This window comes from Salvia miltiorrhiza, chromosome 6, assembly GCF_028751815.1.
Source record: "Salvia miltiorrhiza cultivar Shanhuang (shh) chromosome 6, IMPLAD_Smil_shh, whole genome shotgun sequence".
Lineage (NCBI taxonomy): Eukaryota > Viridiplantae > Streptophyta > Magnoliopsida > Lamiales > Lamiaceae > Salvia > Salvia miltiorrhiza.
In genome coordinates this window covers 39,213,954-39,237,426 of record NC_080392.1, presented here as the reverse complement: position 1 = coordinate 39,237,426, position 23,473 = coordinate 39,213,954, and the positions used below count along the sequence as shown (strand labels likewise).

At 36.0% G+C, this 23,473-nt stretch overlaps 2 protein-coding genes across 9 annotated transcripts; one reads left to right on the top strand and one right to left on the bottom strand.

Annotated features, from left to right (window-relative positions):
- Positions 1-1,554: 1,554 nt before the first annotated feature.
- On the bottom strand, positions 1,555-6,476 carry LOC130989441 (ubiquitin-conjugating enzyme E2 5-like). 6 transcript variants are annotated; one of them, XM_057913452.1, is made up of 7 exons: positions 6,108-6,476; positions 3,824-3,894; positions 3,596-3,675; positions 3,132-3,246; positions 2,850-2,902; positions 1,972-2,100; positions 1,555-1,890 (listed from the first exon to the last, which is right to left on the bottom strand). In XM_057913452.1, exons 2-7 carry the CDS (start codon positions 3,865-3,867, stop codon positions 1,748-1,750), a joined length of 564 nt encoding a protein of 187 aa, XP_057769435.1. In that variant the 5' UTR covers positions 3,868-3,894; positions 6,108-6,476; the 3' UTR covers positions 1,555-1,747. The 6 variants fall into 6 exon arrangements, with proteins under 6 accessions (XP_057769435.1, XP_057769433.1, XP_057769434.1 ...); XM_057913450.1 differs by having other exon boundaries at positions 6,115-6,476; XM_057913451.1 differs by having other exon boundaries at positions 3,824-3,890; positions 6,115-6,471.
- Positions 6,477-12,243: 5,767 nt separating this feature from the next.
- LOC130989372 (DNA repair protein UVH3) lies at positions 12,244-19,711 on the top strand. 3 transcript variants are annotated; one of them, XM_057913331.1, is made up of 15 exons: positions 12,244-12,516; positions 12,593-12,843; positions 12,958-13,130; positions 13,213-13,333; positions 13,447-13,524; positions 13,619-13,672; positions 13,936-14,120; positions 14,232-16,029; positions 16,731-16,925; positions 17,139-17,224; positions 17,359-17,563; positions 17,673-17,809; positions 17,896-17,980; positions 18,292-18,801; positions 18,879-19,711. In XM_057913331.1, the coding sequence occupies exons 1-15, from the start codon at positions 12,429-12,431 to the stop codon at positions 19,464-19,466; spliced, it is 4,554 nt and encodes a 1,517-aa protein (XP_057769314.1). In that variant the 5' UTR covers positions 12,244-12,428; the 3' UTR covers positions 19,467-19,711. The 3 variants fall into 3 exon arrangements, with proteins under 3 accessions (XP_057769314.1, XP_057769315.1, XP_057769316.1); XM_057913332.1 differs by lacking the exons at positions 12,244-12,516; positions 12,593-12,843 and having other exon boundaries at positions 12,991-13,130; positions 13,204-13,333; XM_057913333.1 differs by lacking the exons at positions 12,244-12,516; positions 12,593-12,843 and having other exon boundaries at positions 12,995-13,130; positions 13,221-13,333.
- Positions 19,712-23,473: the final 3,762 nt, after the last annotated feature.

Sequence of the window (23,473 nt, the reverse complement as noted above, 5' to 3'; positions counted from 1 at the left end):
CCGACGTGCAGCCGCTACGGCCTCCAATTGAGGGGTAAATTCGCACGAACAATGAAAAGTCGTGTTTATCTTTACACACTTACACACGCTTGGTCGTGCGAATGTGTAAGCGTGCATTAGCTTACACAAAATGCGATCAATACACGTTTACATGCTAGGTCGTGAGAGCGTGTAAACGTGCATTAATTAAAACTGATCTAATGCACGCTTACACGTTAGGTCATGCGTCAAGTGAACGTGTAAACATGCATTAATTAAAATTGGCCTAATGCATGCTTGCACGTAAAAGGGTAAAATGGTAAGAGTGGATACTTTTTATATAGTTTTATAAGGGTGGGTATTATACTATTATTTGTTTTGTTATTTCAAAATGGGTATTTTCATTTTGCCTCTTTAATTATAATGTATTGGTAGAATATTTTCTATGATGATTTTAAACTCTATTAAATTTTATTTGCACCGGAACAAATTGGAATCGAAGTGAACAGTTTGACTTTGATTTAGTTTGGTTTATATTCAATTTATAGCATGAAATTCGAAAAGTTCGGTCTGAATGAAAAAGATTGATTCAAATTTTCCACTTAAATTCCCTATCACGTACACCTTTTAATGTCTTTTTTTTTTTGGCCTTCCTATGATCAATTTAGTTGTCTCACCTTGTGTCTTGTTTTAAATTTATTTATATTATTCATCGATCGTTTCTTCAATTTTTATTTCATATGTTATACTACTTGCACTTGCATGCGCAGGTTGGATCCGGCCTGAATCCAAATTCATCCGACTCAAACGACTTGAGTTAGAATTTGGTTCAGGCTTATTTTGACCCAACCCATAGAGATCATGAGTTTAGGTTAGATCTGAGTTATGGGTTAGGATTTAGATTGAATTTGAACCGACCTGACTCGTGTGCATAACAAGGCCAAACGTTAGAGCTGCAAATGAATAGAACTACTCGAAAAAGCTATTCGATATTTGGCTCCCAAAAAGCTTGTTCGTAGTTTGATTCGATAGTAAACGTGTCAAGCCTGATTTCGAGCTTAATAATTTTATCGAGCCGAGCTCGAGCCTGAGCCTAACAACATTCGGCTCATTGAGCTCCAAAATATGTTCGAATTTGATGTTCGCGAACATGTTGCGACGTTGTTCACGAACCTTCAACAAACCTTCAATCGAATTAGTGCAGGAGTCTTAAACAAATAGAGTAACATATTAATTAAGAAACTTTTTTAAAAAAAATTAACTGATGTTCGAACTCGAACATCATGTATACGAAGATCTCGGCTCGAGCTCGAGCTCAAATTCAATATTATCGAGCATTGCCCAAACCGAACTCGATCAAGAATTAATATAAAAGCTCGAATCGAGCTAAAATACTCGAATATTTAAATTTTAAACGAGCCGAGCTCAAGCCTGCTAGTATTCGGCTCGGCTCATTTACAACCCTAGGCATAGACAACTTTCGTCTTTTATAAGTCTCAAACTGCACAAAAAACACAAACATGCGACAAATTCTCGACACAAATCACACTGATATATGGTGCAGATTCAAAGAGATTGATTCAAGCCAACATCAGACGATAATATATAAGCCTGATTGTGGAAGTATTACATCAACTTCAGTAATAAACTTGAAATTGGGATTTCCATAACACCTACTCACTAAATTAAGCTGCTCTAAAACTCCTATTGTACATGATAATAGCAACCATTCATGATACAATTAATTTTAACAAAACAATGGATCGCCCTACGGATCGGCACGCCCTGCAACTTCGTCATCGCTATCGCTCCGCCCGTCGCTGTAGGCCTCGTTGTCGCTCACTTCGTCTTCGCTCTCATCGCTCACGCTATTCTCAGCGTGCTGCTTCTTCGCGTAGCGGTCGCAATACTCTGGATTGGACGAGAAGAAGACGTGAGAAATATACGCGTAGCAACAACTCCTTTTGAGACAGAATGAAAGGACATACGTACCCTTGACTTTTTGCTCGTATTGCGCTTTGTCCTTCATCATCAGAGACGCGGCATCACCGTTGAGTGGGTCTGAAGGGTTTGGATAGAGTAGAAGCTGAGGGAGGAAAACCTCAAACACGTTCAACAGATCTGCATATAGATATACATTTTGTTGACGCAATGTCAGTCTCGCAACATAATTCGATACAGATATACTCGTAAAACAGCAATGGAGCTGGGGTTTCGAGTGAGGGAGCCCAAATCTGTTATTCATGTGTGATTCTCACAAGATCCGAGCCCTATATATATGAATAATTCAATATGTGCATATATATGGGAGTAATTGCACCAAAATACACAAACTTTCACACTTTTCTGGTCTTGCACAAGAACTTAAAATTCTGCCACCAAATACACGAACTTTCCGGCGAATGATTCTTAATATATTTTTGTATTCTTGCAGTGGAATTTACCTAATGTCCAACTACATCATTTAGGAAGATTTTCGTTTAAGGCACATAAACAGTTCCGACTTCTACCTCAACATTCATTCATTGAAAATGTTCATCGTGTGCAAAATAAAAAAGAAAATAAAGTTCATGTATGGAGGCAGGACTCTAAGTTCATATGCAAAACAAGAAATGTGTGAAAGTTCATGTATCTTGGCGCTATGCCGCGTGTATATATATAAACTGTTCACCCAAACTACAATCTAGAAACAAAAAATAAAGGGGCCAACCTGACATGTTACCCACATCATACAATAAAATTTAAATTTTGGTGTGTTAATCATGAAAAACAGGTTTCTCCAAGTCAATCGGTTCCTAATAGCATTTTTTACCACCCACCTAAACGAGATCCTAACAATTATCTCCAATCAAATCAACCGATTAACTTACCGAACATTGGACTCCACGACTGGTTGATGACATCCAAGCATACCGAGCCCGACCTATCATCCAAAAATGTACAGATAAGCATGATAAACGTACATGAAGCAGCTGCTAACGGGTCAGAAAATCAAATGATCAACATTCTGAAGTATTTGGTAAAGATACGATATGATAATCAGATTTCGGGTATTTTCTCCAAGTGCAAAAGTCAGTATATATAATTACAGAATTGCTAACTTATCGCGTATCCAAATCCCAATTATTTACATGCATCAAAAGGCAACTTACAGCTCGTCAACATTGGGGTGGAAGATTTTGTTGACAAACCCGATTGACGGAGATTTGTAGGGATAAGCATCTGGAAGTTCCACGCGAACTTTCCAAACACCACCTTCGTACGGACCTACAATTAATATCAATGTCAGAACCACCCTCCTCAAACTTGATATCAATTTTATCGGAACTCCAAAATGATCCATTGCCAGTCAATGATAGATTCACCAAAAGCATCTACATAAACTAATCACTTTCGAGAAGACCAAACAGAGAGTAAAATTTATGCAACACTGAAGTATAAGCAACGACTAACTATTGTGAATAAAACTTAGGATGCTAAAAACAGGACTAGAAATGGGAAAAAAAAGCGGCATATAATTATAAACAGCTTCACCAACATAATTACAAAAGCCAAGTGTAGCAAATTAAGTCGTATCAAATGGAGGTGATCACGTGCTAAAGTGGGCTGGCATTACTTTCTTTTGGGCCATGAAATTCCACATTGAACTCGTTGATGCCATCATTTATGGGCTCCACAGTGTAGTCACTCATCATTCTACAACAAAAACATTAAAGAGGTCTGATGATGCAACGTCATTACATAAAAGTCAATATATTGTTTGTCAATCAGATTGGTGAACAAGAACTGGATGATCCTCGAGATAGTGGGAACAATATAGAGAAACTATTCAAGAAACACTTACAATTTCATGACATCCATGTCACGCCTCTTGCTGGGAGAAGACATTTCGACTAAGAGCTATCCTTATACTGTCTAACAAGGAACAAAGTGAAAACAGTTAAGAAAGTTTGTTTAATACAACTTAAAGAAAGAAGCGTAAAGAGTGAAAGAAGAGTGGAATCATCACGAGGCATGCTAATGGCTTTGAGAAATTTCTAGAAACCAAACTTTGAATTGCAGGTCTGAGAAAACAACGGATAAACAACTATTATTACTACTTAGAAAATATAAGCTCCAGCTTCTTTAGAAGATCATTTGGCAGGAGAAAACAATGAAACTAAATAGCACTACTTAATTTCGTATTGCAAGAAGAAAGAGGTCGAGACATCTGCAGTTTGGTGGAATCCTCCGCCTTGCAATTGCTATAAAGAATACTGAAACTTTAAACTATAGTTCCATATATCATTTCAAGAAACGACTCCCACCCTTTAGGTATATAAGTAAGCAATACTAAATAAGCATATCAACAGGGCTGAATGATAGGCAGATACAATTAAAGCCTTTTATAGCACAGACTAAGGATCGACGGAGCACCAAAACTACAACCAACACTCAACCATGGAAATGCACAAGGCATGATGTATTCACAATCTCTAGCATTGGCACACCGACGTTTTATGATTTTTCGACCGTACGGTTTTTCCATTTCAACAAAGTTCCTGGGTTGCAGGAACTCAATGACATTTATACTTATGATTCCAATGCAGCAATTTAGTTTACACTACTACAATTCCCATAACATTCTTTAACTTTTATCAAGTGCCACTTACAAATTCAATAAAGGGGCAACTTCAAATGAGCAACAATTTTTAATTTCCCACTTTTTAGGATTAATCTCAAATGAGTGATTAAGTTAACATCTGCATTCTCTAAGTTGCACAATTCTTCAATCACCATCGCAAAAACAACATCACTTAACAAATACTTTCCGCCAAAAGATGCAAAACAAGTCGATCCAACACAGAATTCCCTCAACCAATCATGAAAAAAGGGTAAAAAGGGGAAAATCACAAGAGCCCAAATCGCCATTGAATCTAAACAACATCAAAAGCATCCCAATCACACTCCAAGGTCCAAAAATCAAGAATCCCACAACCCTAAATCATCTCCTTCCCAACGATTGGGACAGAGAAAACCATCAATTAGCAGGAAAAAAACACTCAAAACTAACCCAGAGATGAGAGGAAACAATAGGATCAGTAGATCAAGAACGCCAGTCAGATTAATTTTTTTTAAGTCTGCGTTTTTTCGGGTGTGTGCTGAAGATTAGGCAAAAAGTAGGATAACGAAAGAGAAAAGAAGAAGAAAATAGAAATGTGATGATGGGGAATGAATCGCATATGTCGACATGTACTATACTCGTATAAATTTATTTCGCTGTTTCACAAGATTTTGGTTTTCAGGCGCACGTGCCCAGTCGGTGAAGAGAGAGATAACGTGGCTTTAGGCAAACCCAATGCCTGTATAGTTTTTTAACTCAACATGAAAAAAATGAGTTTTTTTTATTTTTTGCGGTAAATTAACGGCGGCCGGTTTTGGCTCTTCTCCACCAAATCTTGATCATGAAATTTGTGAGTGATATTATTCTTTCTTACCTCGTCGTTGAAGATGATTTCTTGAAAAATTAGCGCCACGTGATTGGGAGAAGTTAATTATGCGTGATATGTGTTTTGAGAAGATATTTCTTAATACCCTTTCAATGAATGTAAATATCATAAATGGTTCTGAACAAAAATTGGTATTGAAATGGGTAAAAACTTTTTATTTTTTTATTTTTTCATATATTTGTTTTTTTATGTGAATATTAAAATAATCATTTTACTTAAACAAAGGTTAATAATAAAAATATACTCCCCTCCGTCCATCAAATAACTTTCTAAGAGGGAGTTGCACGAGTTTTAAAAAAAAATATTGTTGAGTGTATTGAGAGTGAATAAAAGGTGGTTGAGTGTATTGGGAATAATGAAAAGGTGTTATAATTAATATTGAAAATTGTGAAAAGTGAAAAGTAAGAGGATTATAAGTGGTGGGATATAGTCCAAAAATAGGTAGAAAGTTCTTTAGTGAACGTCCCAAAAAGGAAAGACATGAAGTTCTTTCGTGGACAGAGGGAGTATTAATTATAAAAACTTTTACTAAAATATTCTTATATTTTAAAATGTACACTTAATAACTTAAAACAAAAAATTATAGAATTTATTTACAGAAATTAAATTAAAATTTTAGAAAAAAAAAAAAATCGAAACCTCCTACTCGTCGCCTCCTTCTTCTACTCGGCGACACGCACCTGCATCAGCTTTGCCGGCACCCACCGCCTTGTATAATAAATTTTTTAAACAAAATCACAGCGACGAGATCGAAGGAGGTTAGATTGCAATTACAGAGAAGAAGCTAAAGGAGGTATGGGAGAGAGAGACGAAGGCGAGATCGAATGAAGTGTCAGATACAGAGAAGAAGAAATGAAGGCGGCGGAGGGAGAAAGGCGAGAAGAAAGAAAGGGAATGAAGAGGGAGAGAAGGGTCGCGACTCGGCGAGAGGAAGGAGGAAGAGGGTGGTGGGTTGGGAACTTGGGGTCCGACTTCTTTGAGGCTGGGTCAACGAGTTCTTTTTCCCTTTTTTCAAATTTTTATTGTATTTCTTTTAGTTTTGTGTTTATATATTTTTGTTATCCCTTATTTTCTCATAATAAATTTATTCATCAAAGATAATACAATATAAGGGTAAAATTGTAAATATACATAAAAATGGTTTGTATTTATACATTTTTATTTTTATAGATATTATTAACTTTTTGCTAAGCAAATTAGTTATTTAAGAGTATTATTAACAAGTGATTTTTATATATATATAATTTTATCGTTTATGACGTGTTTTGTGAATCTTATTATGAAGTTTTACAATTAAATACTCCATTCGTCCCATTAAACTTGTCCCATTTTTTTTAATACAATTATCTATTATATAATAGGATTAAGCCTTAACCTATGTGGCATATCTAAAATCTCACTATTTCAAAATTTATCATATATAATCTTCATCATTTATTAATCAATTAATTATTACATTCTATATAAAGATTCATTAATAATAATAAATATAATTAATAATAAATGTATATATATAATAATATTAACATTACATATAATCTAAATTAATAAATTTTTATTATTTATTTTTTCTAGATAAAAATTAGATTTACATGTCTGATAAGAAAAAAAATTATAATCTATATACATTCAATTATTTTAATTGAATGTTAGTGATTAGATGTATATTTGTTATTAATTTTATATTTCTCAATAGCGTACATATTATATGTATATGTTGCAATATATTATATTGTATGAATATATATAATATTTATATTCTTAATATTTAATAAAATTAATTTTAAATTAAGTTTGAATTGAGACATGCACGTATATGTAAATTATAAACGGGTCCCCAGTCATTGATTTACATGTTTGCATAATAAGGCACAAATTCTATAAACTGATTACTTTAAAGCAAAATCTTATTTTATGTCTATCAAAATAATTAAAATTTTATTTTTATTTTTTATAAAATAAATCCATACATTTTATTTATATAGGGAAGAAAAATATATTTTTCATTTTTGCAAACTTTATTTGTTTATGTTCGTCCATTACTATAATAATAATAATAATAATAATAATAATAATAATAATAATAATAATAATAATAATACATAAATGAAGAATTTAGATAAAGAACAATAGAGGATATGATGTTAAAATATATTAGAAATCTTTAATCATGTATCAAATTTATAATAATCTCAACTGAGTGAAGAAATCATATAATTATAAATCACCTCATTTCACATTGAGTATTTTTATAAGATTTCACCAAAATAAAACTTATACAAGAATAAGCTCTTGCTCTCCAAATTAAAAATCTACATTTAATTGGCGGAATGATTGAGACTAATACAATTTGAATTGTTTTGTCAATTTAATTTGACCAAATTTATTTAATTAAATACATGGTCTAATTAATTTAATTTGAAAAAATAAATTGGTTTGATTAAGTAAATTATTTCTTCAATTTAATTTGATTATAAAATAATATATTTTGTATAAAATTTTAAAAATAAAATTTGGATTCAACATAGATTTTTTATGAAAATTTATCAATTAAATTACTAAATAAATTAATACAATTTGAATCTCGTGTCAACTTTCTTAAGTTACACACGAGATGATTTTCAAAACTTAGTTATGGTCTTTCAAACTTCAAACGAGATAATGTTCACGAGTTAATTTTATTCTTTCAATTTTCAGATGGAATGATGCTCGAAACTCAAGATTTGAAGATAATTAATGTTCACGGGTCCATTTTATTCTTTCAAATTTCAAACGAAATGATGCTCGAAACTCAATTATGATATTTCAAGCTCCACATGAAATAATGCACAAAAAATTGTCAAGATTTTTCAAGCTGCATACAAGATGATGTTTAGAAGTTTTATGATCTTACAAGCTAAAGATGATAATGATCTTTAAAGGTACACACAAGATAATTCTTGTAACTTAATTGTGGTCATTCAAAGTTCAAATGAGATGATACTCACAAGTTAAATTTATTTTTTTAAACTCCAAACGAGATGATTCTTGGAACCCAATTATAATATTTAGAACTAATAATGCATAAAAGTTTGTCAAGATTTTTTCAAGTTCCATACAAAATGATGTTTACAAGTTAGTTATAATGTTAGAAGCTCCAAATCATACAATCTCACAAGTCAACTTTGATTTTTAAAGCTCCAGATAGTGATGTTAAAAAAACTTGACGCATAAAAGTTCATTTTTCGTATTTTAAGGTCTAGACGAGATGATACTCAAAAGTCTGATGTTCAAACGTTAGTTGTCGTCTTCCGAAATTTAGATTATGATATGATCCTACAAGGTTCAGACGAGATGATGCTCAGATGAAATAAAATTTTCAATATCAATACATTTTTCAAAATATTATTAAATAAAAATCTACATAAAAAGAATATTTATTATTCTAACAAAAGGTTAACATTTAATTGAGGAATATAATTCAAATTAATATAATTTCAATTATATTACTTTAAATTAAATAAATTTAAAAATAATTTATATAATAAATTAAAATAATTTTCTGTCGAATTTCGACGGGCTGCGCACTAGTTAAAGAGAGTATAATTAGTGTAGTAAGAGCATCCGCATCGCCTACACAATAGCGGCCTACTCGTGTAAGGCTCGCATCATGTAAGGCGATGCAACCCTCTCTTACACGAGGGCTACACGTTCTAACGTGTAGCCCGATCGACCATTCGAAATAGGCGTGTGTTTTACACGCGCCATTAAAAAAAATTGAAAATTCAAATTTTAAATTTGATTGTCTCGATTTTCGTGTTTTTTTTTTACCATTTTTTTTAATCCTCTCTTCTTTTTCTTCTTCCTCACTTTCTTCCTTCACCTTCTTCATCTTCCTCACTTCTTCCTTCACCTTCTTCATTTTCCTCACTTCTTCATTTTTTCCTCTCTCTAAACCCTCCATGGATCCACACAACCCAAATTACTATGACCTAAATTGGTGCCTCGATCTATCTGACGACTATCATCTCGATTTGTCGGGATGTAACTTGGGGGATGCTCTTCCATCCGGCGAGGAGATGCCTTCGGCAGTCCAAAGTGCCGCCAAATCAAAGAAAGGCAACCGGGGGAAAGAAATCGCCCACAAGATCCGGCATGATAGGCAGGCGCCGGCAGCAGAGGAGGAGGACGAAGAGGATGACGGAGGAAAGACTGTCCGTCATACCTATACCCCGGAGGAGACGGACCTCATCGTCCAAATTTGGACGGAGGAGACAAACGACGCCATCCGTGGGACAAATCAGAAGGGGCACGAATACTGGAAGAGGATTGTCGTCCGTGTCAACCCCCTCATCGGCGCCAACCTCAAGCACCGCCAGATTCAAGGGCACTAGACGCGAGTGGCCCAAGATGTGCGGCTCTGGGAGAGTATTTCGGTGGAGACGCGCACCCGGTGGCCTTCCGGCCATTCTGACGATATGCTCCGAGACAAGGCCCAAATCCTCTTCAAAAGTCGGACCGCAAATAAGGCCTCCTTTAACTACTGGAATGCGTGGAAAATTCTCCGGCACAACCACAAGTTCAAGTCGTTGTACCTCGAGGGAGACGTGCATTCCTCCAAGAGGACAAAGACTACATAGGAGGGCGCCTTCACCACCTCGGCGTCGGGCGAGGAGATCTCGTCTGCCCGGTCGATTGGGAACAAGGCGGCGAAGGCGGCGGCGAGGGCGGCGAAAGCGAAGGGGAAGGCGGCAAGCTCCGAGCAATCATCGGAGTACAAAGAGGCATTGGAGCGGTCCGACCTGAAATTGAAAAAAATCACCGCCGAGTATGCCAAAAAAAACGAGCTCAAGGAATTGGAGCTCAATATGCAACTCCTCAGTCTGGATACGACGCATATGAGCGATGCACAAAGGATGGCCCACGAGCACATGGTCCAAGAAATGCTCAAGCGTCGTGGACTTATCTAGACTGGGATTTTAATTTATGTAATTTTAATTATGTTTTTAATTTTATTTTTTTAATGTAATTTTTAGGTTTTTTATTTTAATGGAATTTTAATTATTAGTAAAATGTGTTATTTAAATTTGAGCAATTAAATTTAAGTGAAAAGCATAAAAATCAAAACTAAAAAAATCATATAGCCTATCATGTAATCCCAATGCAGTCTCTTTACACAATGTGGTCCCCTCCTCATCAAGTAAGCTATCATATCATGTAAGCTATCATGTAACACCAATGTTGATGCTCTAAAGGTGTGTAAAGGTGTAAAAATATTATCAAATATAAAAATAGAACAAGATCAATAAGTTAATAATAATAATAAAAAAAACAGAATAAAATCAATAGAACGAATGAAATAGTATAAAAATAAATTCGATTAATTAGACCAGACCATTCAATTTTGGGGTTTAACCCTAGGAATTGGACTATTTCTCGATTCGAGTCAATTATGCTGAATTGTTTTCGAGCCAACAAAAAAAAATTTGTCCTACTTTTCATTTTTTTTTCTAGTTTATCTGTATCGTTCATTAGTTTGAGGCTAAATTGAAATTCTTATTGTTTGTAAATTAGAAATATAGTGCTTCTTTCCTATACGACTTACTTTCTATTTGATTCATTTTTATAAAATGTACTACTAATATTTAACTTTTAAAAAGTTGTGTGGATCTATCACTTTTTTTTCTTCTAATTTATATATTCTCCTTAATTTTTGTGTAAAAAAAAGACATGTTTAATGGACGAAGAGAGTAAAATTTATTTGACAATAAGAAAATCCAACATATATAAAATAAATAATTTTGACGTCAACTAAGAGCGAATCTAGAATTTATCACTAGGGAGACTAAATTTATTGAAGTATGACGTTTGTAAGTATTTACACATAGTTCAGGAGTGGAAGCCTTTGAGCAAAAAAATTTAAATATTTCATACAATTTGATTTTATGTTAAAGTGGAATTTTAATGAACTTTAGGATTAGAACTAGTTACTTAGGGAGCATTTATTTTCAAGGATTAACCTTGATAGATATAAATAGTAAGGATAATCTCTTGTTTACTTTGATAGATTGAAATTTTAGAATATTTCAAGACTTTTAATTATTTTTATCGTTGAAGTTAATTTTGTATGAAAAATATAGGATTGGAGAATTCACACTCTTGAAATACAATCAATCATGCATATAACTAATCATCCAAAGGAAATGCCCATTTACTATAATAAATAGTTATTTTATCCTATTAATTTAACAATAAGTACACTAAAAGCATACAAGAAGTGCTTGGAGTTGAGGACTGAACACATATTTAGACAAAATAAATACTCATTTCTCTATTTTTCATGTTAGATTTTTTTTTATTAAGTGACACAGAAAATATGAACAAGCATACAATTCTTTCTATCAAATTCAAAGTATAACGATTAATCTTGCCAACACACTCAATTTTGAAGCCAACTCCGTGAAATGAGACTATTTCTGGAATGGGGTCAATTCATGCTAAATTTTTTTGATCCTTCCTACTTCTCATTTGTTCTTGGCCTAGGGGCTAAATTGACAATCCCTAATTTTTTGATGGGTAGAAATAGTACTCCCTTCGTCCCAAACGAAATGGCGAAATGACATATTTTTTTTGGGCACAGAGATTAAGAAATATGTATAAAGTAGATAAAGTGGATTAGTGGAAATTATTTAAATATTAAGTATAGAGAGAGAGTGTATTGCCAAAGAATGGAACATGACATTTCCTTACGGACAGCCCAAAAAGAAAAACAGAACATTTCGTTTGGGACGGAGGGAGTATTTGAGAAGAAGAAAATCCAATTAACGGTCAACCGTCCAACGCCTCGTTTCGATTCTGCACTCCTAGACCAGACCAGGGTTTCATATAAATATAGTATAGTCGCCAAGAAATGAAGAACAACAATGGCGGCAAATACTGAAACTGTCAATTTTGTGAATTAAAACCAACACAAGTAATTTAATGGGAGTCCACGGTCTCTGGGAACTCCTCGCCCCCGTCGGCCGCCGCGTCTCCGTAGAAACCCTTGCCGGGAAGAAGCTCGCGATCGGTAACTCCCAACCGTAGCCCTAATTTCGTGATCAATTTTTTTTTTTTCGTCTCTCTCACTCATTCACTCACTCCAGACGCGAGCATATGGATGATACAGTTTATGAAGGCAATGCGGGACGAGAAAGGGGAAATGGTGCGGAACGCCCACATATTGGGGTTCTTCCGTCGAATTTGCAAGCTTCTCTATCTTCGAACTAAGCCGGTATTTGTGTTCGACGGCGGCACGCCTGCTCTCAAGCGGCGCACGGTCATTGCCCGCCGCCGCCAGCGTGAGAATGCCCAGGTTAAGATCAGGAAGACAGCGGAGAAGTTGCTACTCAATCATGTGAGTTTAATTTTATTAGTTTAGAATTCCTCGTTTATCTTGATTAAGGGCTATGAAGTGGGAATCCTTTGATTACTGTGAGCAAGAGTAATTGTATAACTATTTGGTTGATAGCTTAAGACAATGAGGTTGCAAGAGTTGGCGGCAGATGTTAAAAAACAGAGGCAGGAGAATGATATCAAAGGGAAAAGGCCCGTTGAACTAGAACCTGGTGATGAGCCGGGAAAGAAGAAACATGGTGATGATGATGTGGCTGCAAGTTGCTCTCAAGAAGAGTTAGACGAGATGTGAGTTTTGCATAATTCTCGGTTGCTTATTGTTGTAATTTGATGTAGATATAGCATGACTTTTGTTAACTAGTTGATTTAGGTTGGCAGCTTCTATTGCTGCAGAGGAGAATGAGGGTTTTGGTTTTGGTGCATCAACATCTGGTGCTCCAGATCATGGACTTCTTGATGAGGACGATGATGAAGATGAGGAAATGATACTAGTAAGCATGATTCGTGATTGAACTAGAGGCATAAGAATCTATCATGTGGCATGGCTTGCTCTCTCTCAAAATGTTTTTCTCATAGTGCTTGCTTCTGTCTTATTTTCTTACAGCCCGAGATGCATGGTAAAGTTGATCCTGCTGTTTTGGCTGCTTTGCCTCCATCGATGCAACTTGATCTTCTTGTTCAGGTGGTTTTCATCTTCTTATTGTTAAGTTCTAGCTATAAATGCCAGTCTATGAATCACAAATATTTTATTTTATATGTCAATCTCCTGCTTACAGATGAGAGAGAGACTCATGGCTGAGAATAGGCAGAAGTATCAGAAGGTCAAAAAGGTAATAAACAGATTTAGTGGGTCCCGTAAAGTCCTTCAGATAAGCCCTTGTTTATCATATATTCTTACGTATGGGCAGATTTTTTGTGTGCATTTGCTTTAAGAAGAACCTAAGTTTGATGCCATATTTATTTTGCATTACTGCTAATATTATTGTAGTAAGTATATTAAGATACTCATTGGTATGTGGAGCCTTCAAGGGCTTTGCTATTCTCTTTTCATGTAATACATTTGCATTGATGTATGTTTTTTTGTCTGGCTTAGGCCCCAGCAAGGTTTTCGGAGCTACAAATAGAAGCTTATCTCAAAACAGTTGCTTTCCGCCGTGAGATAGATGGGGTCCAGAAGTCTGCTGCAGGGAGGGGCATAGGTGGTGTGCAGACATCGCGAATTGCATCCGAGGCCAATAGGGAATTTATTTTCTCCTCATCGTTCACTGGGGATAAAGAGTGCGTTCTTTTGTATACGTAGACTTTGCTCCTTTGTACAGAAATTTAGTTGATTTTTTTAACGCATTGCTTTATAATTGATTTTTTATTTTTATTTTATATTTTTACCAGAGCCCTTACATCCGTTGGACAAGAGAGAAATGGAGCTGATCAAAGTCAGCCACAACCAGTAGTGTCTTCTGCTAATGCTGTCAATATAGATCAGCGGACCAAAAAGTCTGATGTGGCAGCTGAGACAACTGTGGCTGAATCTGAAAAGGCATTTCATGATGAAGTTGAGACATATTTGGATGAGAGAGGTCGTGTCCGGGTCAGTAAGGTAAGAGCACTTGGGATTCGTATGACACGAGATCTGCAAAGGAACTTAGATTTAATGAAAGAGATGGATCAGGAGAGCACGGAAAGCAATGAGAAAGGAAATAACGAATCTGCCACCACTAGGAATCCAGGTGCTCTAGATGATTCATATCACAGAAACCCACAGCTGGAAGCTACTGATATGAATAATGGAATGAATAGTGAAGGTGACAATATCGGGGAGGCTGGAGTATTAAATGGAGCTTCTTTTGAGATTTCTTTTGAAGCTACCACAGAACCTGATGGATATAGCGACAACGATGATAATTTATTTGCTCGTCTGGTGGCTGGTGACCCATTAGCGGAATTTTCTGTTGATAATTCCATGATATCCGAACAACCTTTACATACTGCTCCAGATAATGAGTGGGAGGAAGGAGTCACTAAAGGCAAGAGTGAATATCAGAATGAAGACGAGGGCATGAGTGATGAGGGAGAAGTTGAGTGGGAGGAAGGAGATGAAAGCCAGAAACATTGTTCAGAGGGAGCTCTGGAAGAAGCATCTGCTCTTCAGGAGGTAAATAGAAGAAGAGAAGAGGACACAAAAGGTGATAGATCCATGAATGACTTCCGTGATGATCATGCAGAAGGCAAGAGTACAGAGTGTCTGAATGTAGGGGACACAAGTGATGAGGGAGAAGTCGAATGGGATGAAGGGTTTGAAGACATTCAATTGAAATCTTTGTCTTGTCCAGGTGCAAGCAATATAACTGTTACAAAGGGTGCTGTGGAAGAAGAAGCTGCTTTGCAGGAGGCAATTAGAAGAAGTTTAGAGGATATATCGGGTTGCAGACCAATGATGGATTTTCAGGAACGCCATTCATCAGAAAAAGCTAGAGAAATGGCTTGTGAGACCGCTGATTGCATATTTACCAATAAAGGGAAAGAGGGGCCTGGGGTTTCCACGTCAGCAGACGATGTACACCAACCATTTGGCTCAATGAATGACCTTGATAACATTAATTCAGAAACAAAAACTTCTTCATTCATAGCATTGAGTCCTGAAAAAATCAACTTAGACTCGAAGCTTTTGAATCAAGATGCTGGTGGAAGTGGATCTTTGGCTGGAGAGTTAGTTTTGGGTACAGACGCTAAAGAACAACCATTAGACACTTATAGTCAAGATAATGATGGGTTTGTGATGAAGAAGCTTGTGGATTCTTGTAGTGAAAAGGTTGCACATAATATGAGTACCTCTGTGTCCACTGGTTCATCACATGACAGATTGCATAATTCTGGTTCTGCTGATGCAAAAACAATGTCTCAGGCAGAGTTAGATGTTCATTTGTGCAGTACTGATAATCCAGGAAAACCTTCTGCAGATGATTCAGCAATTGGTGTAGATGACTTAGCCAAGGATGAAATAGATGGTACTTTTTCAATGGAAAAAGAAGTTACGAGGAATGATTATCAGGATTCCAAGATCTTGGAGGATCGTTTGGAAGGAGAAATTGCATTTCTTGATAAAGAACGTGAAGAACTAGGAAGTGAGCAGCGGAGGCTTGAGAGAGATGCAGGATCAGTGAACAATGAGATGTTTACTGAATGCCAGGTCTGTTTGTTGGGCCTGCCTATGGTTTCTTATAGCTTTTGAGCATCCACAATGATTAGAAACTTGAGTTTCTCAGTACATTAAAAATTTTCTTAAAATCAATTGAAATATATGCCTGAAGTTTCTGAACCTGCATGCAATTAATTATCATGGCCAGTCATATGCTTATGGTGTCGCTTAAAAAACTACAGCGCTATTTTGAAGGTCATACATAAGACTCAGTAAGACAATATTTTCCATCCTAAAAAAGTTGTGGCACATTTGAGATTAGCCAGTTGGGCATGTGCCCAACTTCATTGTGGGTTTTGAATTTTGATACGTGGTGAATATATATGTCACTGGATATGCAAATATTGTGTTGATACAAATATGCATGCCACGATCAAAATGGAGTTGAGTGTTAATATGCCAGAAGTTATGATTTTTTTTTGTTCTACTTTTCTGACATGAATTATTTGCATCCCAGTTCTGAAATAACTTTTGATTATTTTCCCTGGCAATCTTAAAATGAAAACTCGAGGTAGAGGTTGATTGTCATATCATGTATGATAGGAATCCTTGCCTTCATTGTTGATTTGGCGCATTGATGTTGATTTTGCATGAAACTTTTAGGCACTTTTTTTTTCATTGTACTTGCCTTGATATTTTTCTAAATTTTTGCATGTTCTTATTTGACTTGCGAATATTTCTTTTAAATGTAGGAGTTGCTTCAAATGTTTGGCTTACCATACATTATTGCACCAATGGAAGCTGAAGCTCAATGTGCTTTCATGGAGCTGTCCAATCTTGTTGATGGCGTGGTAACTGATGACTCTGATGCATTTTTATTTGGGGCTCAATGTGTGTACAAAAACATCTTTGATGATCGCAAATATGTGGAAACATATTTAATGAAGGTGATCTCGTAACTTATCTACTATAACTAACTATCATCAATCAGTTATGATTTCCTGTTCCATACCACTTTGCTTCAATTTTTCTATGGCCTGGTTAAGTTGCTTAGGTTAAATAGAAGTAGCTGGACCACATTGACTTTTTTGTTCAGCAAATTTATCTGTTTTAAGCTTTAGCATTGATTTTGAGTCTTTTCAAACTGGGCCGGTTTATAGGATATAGAGAATGAGCTTGGTATGGATCGAGAAAAGCTAATCCATATGGCATTGCTTCTTGGAAGTGATTACACTGAAGGCATTAGGTAAAGTCTGTCATCAATATTTTCATTACTTGTTCTGTCAATAGAGTTGCTTCATAAGGTCCTTTGCAAGAACTTTGGTGGTTCACCTCTTAGTTTCATTGGCATTGCGTATTAATCTCTTGTAAACATTGCAGTGGTGTTGGCATTGTTAATGCCATTGAGGTTGTTACTGCATTTCATGGAAAAGACGGTCTTCGTGAATTTCGAGAGTGGATTGAATCACCAGATCCTAGTATCCTTGGAAAATTAGATTCAGAAGCAGGGGGTAACTCAAGAAAGGAAGGATCAAAAGGCACTGATGATGCTGAAAGGAAAAAACAGATTTTCAAGGATAAGCATGTATAGTAACTTGCTTCACATTTTCATCCAAATGTTGTTTGTTTATGCTAATGATTCTCATCTTCTTGGCACATTGAATTTGAATGTTCTTTATCTGTTACCTTTGCAGAGAAACGTGAGCAAAAATTGGCATGTCAGCACTTCTTTTCCAAGTGATGCTGTGATTTCGGCTTACGTTTCTCCTCAAGTGGATAAATCAACCGAACCATTTGCGTGGGGAAAACCAGATCTATTTGTTCTTCGCAAGTGAGTCTTGATCTAACACTTTTGTATTGAAGGGTGAATATGTAATGAAATGAAAAAATTAACCATTTCATTGAATTGGCACCTAGATTGTGTCGGGAGAAATTTGGATGGGGTGCATCTAAAGCTGATGAGTTGCTGCTACCAGTGCTGAAGGAGTACAACAAGCATGAGGTGATTAATTTTCCTTAATCTTGCTTGTTCACCACATTCTGTAGTAGAAACAACGAAGGCGCATCTGTCTTGTTTTTGTCGTGCTTCTCGTTCACAAAGGAATCGTGTGTGCATAAAAATGGAGTGAAATGACTGAGACCTTAACATATCAAAATTCTCTTCTCGTGTTTTTGTTACCGCCATAGTAGTACTTGGATTATAAAGGATTCTCGAACAACCAAAGCTTGCCTTTTACCCGATTTTCGTATAAGAACTGTCAGTTCCATAGATGTGACACCTTTGTTCTTGTTTATCTGGGTTGGTTGATATAGACGCAACTGAGATTGGAAGCGTTTTACACATTCAATGAAAGATTTGCCAAAATTCGGAGTAAGAGAATAGAGAAGGCGGTCAAAGGAATAACGGGGTCTAAATCTTCTGCTGTGACGGGTGAGACGCCTCAAAAATCATCATCCAGGAAGGGCAAGAAAAGGAAAGTGTCACCCCGTGAAGATGAAGGAAATCCATTAGAAGTTGATTCAGAAGGAGGCGATGGTGCTGCTACCACAACGAAACCAACCACTGAGCCGCTGAAAAAAGGACAGACGAGGAGAAAGAATTCTCGGAGAGTGTTGGAAGAATCTATTGGTGTAGATGAACATGATAACTCCAGAAGTGAATCACGTGGCCGGGGAAGACAACGTGGACGTGGCAGAGGACACCGAAGTGGGAGGGGGAGGAAGAAAGCTGATACAGGAACCAGTTATGACGATGCCAGCAGTAGTGAAAATGATGAAGAAATGCAATTCCACACATATGAAGAAGCTCCTCAATTACGAAGGGTAATGCCATTTGTGTGTGTGTGTGTGCTATCAATTTAGTTTTTCATTTTATTGAAATCTTCTTGCTTAACTTCCAGTCGGGGCGATCTCGAAAGACCGTGAGCTACAATGCTTCTGACGAGTTTGACAACCCCGACAAGGAGGATGCACCTTTCATGGAAGAAGAAGGTATAATGTTGAAGGAGGATCAAGAAATTGGTGATGTCGACAAGATCATCCATGATCATCGTCTAAACGAAGGCAGTGACATTGCTTTGGGGGAGACAGAACTGACACACGGGATGGATGAGATTGATGATCAAACGGGAGACCCTTCCAGCCATGGCCAAGAATCAAAGGACTATCTTCAGTTTGGAGGCGGATTCTGCATGGATGAAGACGAAGATGACTCAAACGGCCACGCATCAAGCCCCACGAGAGAAACAATGCTCGAGAACTCTTACACCCTCACTGATGCCGATCCCATGCTAGAAGGAAAACGCGAAAGCAATCTGCCGGCTGCTACACCGAGATCACCCTTGGATGAGGTCACAGGTACGCCTGATAATGCGCTAGACATGAACGATGACACATCAAGAAGTGACACCGAGGGTGATCCTGAGAGATGCAACGCGGTATCCCTTCGTGCAATGCCTTTCTTGAGAAAGAAAAGGCGAAAAAACTAAGGCTGTGTGTTCCTCTGTGCTCTTCTTTTGCAAAACTGGAAGCAGGGTGTAATTAGATAGGATGCAAACAAGCTCTCATCTCGAGGGTTCCTACTGTCTTAGCTATGTTTGAATCCATAGACTTCAATGGTTACGGATTGGGTTTAACTTATTCTTTCTCTATTTTTCTTCACTATGGGGTTTATGATTCTGTAAGGGCGTTCACTTTTTAAAATTAGTAACGTTCACTTTTAATGATTAGTTTAGATCATGGGTGAGTATTCGGTTCGAACCTTACCGTACAAGGTCAAACTCAAACCAAACTGCAAATTTGAGACAATGGGCTATTCTAGCCCATTTTATATAACAAAAAGATTTTTTATTGACAAAAATAAAAAATTTAAAATAATTTTTTTGGTGTAAACATACTAATATACTTATATACACATAGTTTTTTAAAAAATGCTCCATCTGCCCACCAAAAATAGTCCTAGAGGTGGACGGCACGGATTTTAATAAAAATAGTTATTGTATTATCATTGGAGAAAAAGTCTCACTTAGTAGTGTTTATAATGATAATTAATTGTATTGTGAATGGAGAATATGACTTACCATGTGATAGATAGATTTCAAAAATAGAAAAAGACTAATTTTTGTGGACATCCCAAAATGGCAAAAATGAACTTTTTTTTGTGGACGGAGGCAGTATATTTCCAAAAAAAGAAGAAAAAAATAGCGATTCTAAAACTTTTTTTGCAAAATCGTATAATAATCGCAAAAAAATTGTGTAAATACATTGTTATTCCCTTTTTTCGCAAAAGTGTGTAACAATGTAAAATACATTGTTGCACACTTTTCGCGACAATGCAAAATTGTGTAAAAAAAAAAATATAATAATGTATTTTATACTGTTACACGATAAAAAGGTAAATGTAAATACAAATTACTATTATTTCCATAATTTATTCATATGAATAAAATTTCCTTTTACTAAATGATTTTAGCTAGAATAAGGTGCTACCTACCACAAATTTTTGATTTGGCTAAAGCTATATTTTTTTTAAATACCTATTTATTGTTGCGATACTTATACACATTAATACATCACTATTTAAATATATTCATAAACTAATAAAACCTTATTGTAATATATAAATTTCTAATTCTTTTTTAATTTGATATTAATAATATATATACATATAATTTCGGCGGGTTCGTGTTGAAACCCGAAACTATTTTTCATTTAACCAAATCAAAAAAATTCGATATATAATATTGAATCAAAACCACACCGTTTGAGATGAACAAACCGATCCAAACCACCAATTATAATTGGATTTGGCGGTTTCAGTTGAGTTTGCTCACCTCTAGCTTAGATAAATAAATATAGTAACATTAATATCTTATTTATAGAAATGGATTGAATTTGAGATATCCCAATATACTTGGTAATTTTTACTTATTTAAGTTTATATTACTCAATTCACATCTTATTAAAAAGAATGAGATATGAGAAATCTCTATTTTAAGAATAAAAATATTTATTTATATATTTTATCAATTGCGTAAGATAAGCCTCTTTTTTTAAGGGTATTAATGAAATTTTATGTATGCTTCATGGCTGAAATTTCAGTACATGCCTCTCATGAAAATAAGGATAGTAATATTAACGATAACTATAAAAGAAAGGGTTAATTGCCGTTAAATCCATATATTTTTCCAATTTTCGGTTTTTTCCATGACAAAAAAAACTGACCTTTAAAATCCATGAATTGAAAAATCGATTGAAAATTTCTCCCGCGTCCGCTTTCCGGCCTTCGGCGAAATGAGTCAGATCCTATGTGGTGCAATTTGATCCAGGTGTTACGTTTAAAGAGTGACATGGGCCCCACATAAGATAAGTATTCCAACTAAGCATTTCTCCTAAAATACTAAAACCCTAGAGAATTGAAGTAAACTCATATTATGCCCTAATTTCTATCTCACACACACACGATTTTACTAAGCATTTCTTCTTCTCAACATATCGTTAAAGAATCCGATGTCGCTGCCAACGCAGCTCGTTCCTACAAATCCCACACAAATTGATCACGAATTCTCGAAAAACTGGGAAAAAGGAACAAATTAAACACGAATATGATTACGTTTCTACCTCTTGCTCTCTTTTGAGCTGCTGCAACGGCCGAACCCAGAGGAAATAAGCTAGGCTTCCAGCAACTGCCCACGATGCTAAACTGCTGCCACCTCTAAGGCCGCCCATCGAATTTCCAATAAAGGACCTCGTGTTCCCGAATGCTCTCCTCCAACCGCTCGACATTTGCGAGGACTTTTTTCGTCAAATTTTGTTTTTGTCTCTAAAATCTCTCACTCGAAGCTTTTTTCGATTGGAATTTCTTGCTAGAGGAGGGGGGAATCTAGTGTGACAGATATGAACTAGGGACCGTGTTGAATACTTATCTTATGTGGCGCTCATGTCACTCTTTAAACTTGACACCTGCATTAAATTGCGCCACATCGGATCTGACTCATTTCGTCGATGGCCGGAAATCAGACGCATGGAAAATTTTTAATCGATTTTTCAATTCATGGATTTTAAAGTAATTTTTTTTTTCATGAAAAAAAACTAAAAATTAGAAAAGTATATGAATTTAGCAGCAATTAGCCCTAAAAGAAACCACTCCATTATGTGATGAAACATCATCAAATGGGATAAATGATGTGGTATAGGTTGGTCGAGTGATTTCATGATTAAAACGTCAAAAGTGTGTTGATTTCAAAAAAAAAAAAAGGTCAAAAATTTGTATTTAATTAATATTTTCCAAATTAGGATATTCACTTAACCACCGTAACTATTTCAAACTTAAAAATGAAAAGTTAAAAAAATCAATTAATATTGAAATAAGACTTTAATCAAATATATAATACGGTTAAGGAATCATGCGCTCTCCTTAATCCGGGGTCCTACGTGGCATATCTAAGAATTCACCATTCAAAATCCCTGCAATTCTAGAGCCTCTAGCTCAATTCTCTATCGCTAGCTCAATTCTCTATCGCTGACATGGCAATATAATTCCACATGTAATAATATATTTTAAAAATAATTTTAAATTGTACATTTATAAGATTCTACACCACCTCCAGCTCCATTCTAACAAGTCATCTAAATCTAAAAAACCTATTCTCTCCCGTCTCCAACCCCTCCACCCACCGCGGCGAATCTGCCCCACCGTGCCCGTCGTCTCCATCCCTCCACGGCTCCACCTCTTCTCTCCCGTCTCCAACCCTCCACCCACCGCTGCAATCTGCCCAACCGTGCCCGGCCCCGCCCACCGCCGCGATCTACCTCGCCGTCTCCTTCCCTCCACCCACCGTGCCTGGCCCCCGCAGTGATCTGCCCCATCACGCCCCGCCCCTCCCACCGCCATGATCTGCTTCACCAGCTCTTCCTTCCCCCCATCGCGATTCGTCGTCCAGCCTCAAGTGACTCTCTCCATCCCCTGCCGCGGCGATTTGAAAGCACCCTCATCGATTCTCTGACCTTCCCCTCCCCGCCGCCATCAGCCATGGTAAGTATTATTTTAGGAAACAAATTGAATGCGTTTTAGAATAATGAAATTTTGGAAAGATTTAGCAATCGATCAATAATCTGCCAATTTTTAGGGTTTAGATTTAACAATGGAAAACTATTATATTAGGAAATATTACATTTCATTATGGTTAGTACTAAATTTTAGAAATATGAAAATTTGGAAAGATTTACCTATCGATTAATAATTGGAAACTTTATAACCTACATTTTAGCTATAAATTCATTAGTTTGAATGAGAAATTTTATTGCCGCATTGAGTTTTACACCAGCACATTCTACTGTCTTCTTGCTTATTGCTCCTTTTGCTTATTTCTCAAGGTATACATTATATCAATTTTATTTTATTACTATTTTTTTAAACTCAATTATCATAATATATGTATGATGAACAATTTGGCAAATTAAACTGTATTTGAGATTTGAATTTCGAATAGTAGTA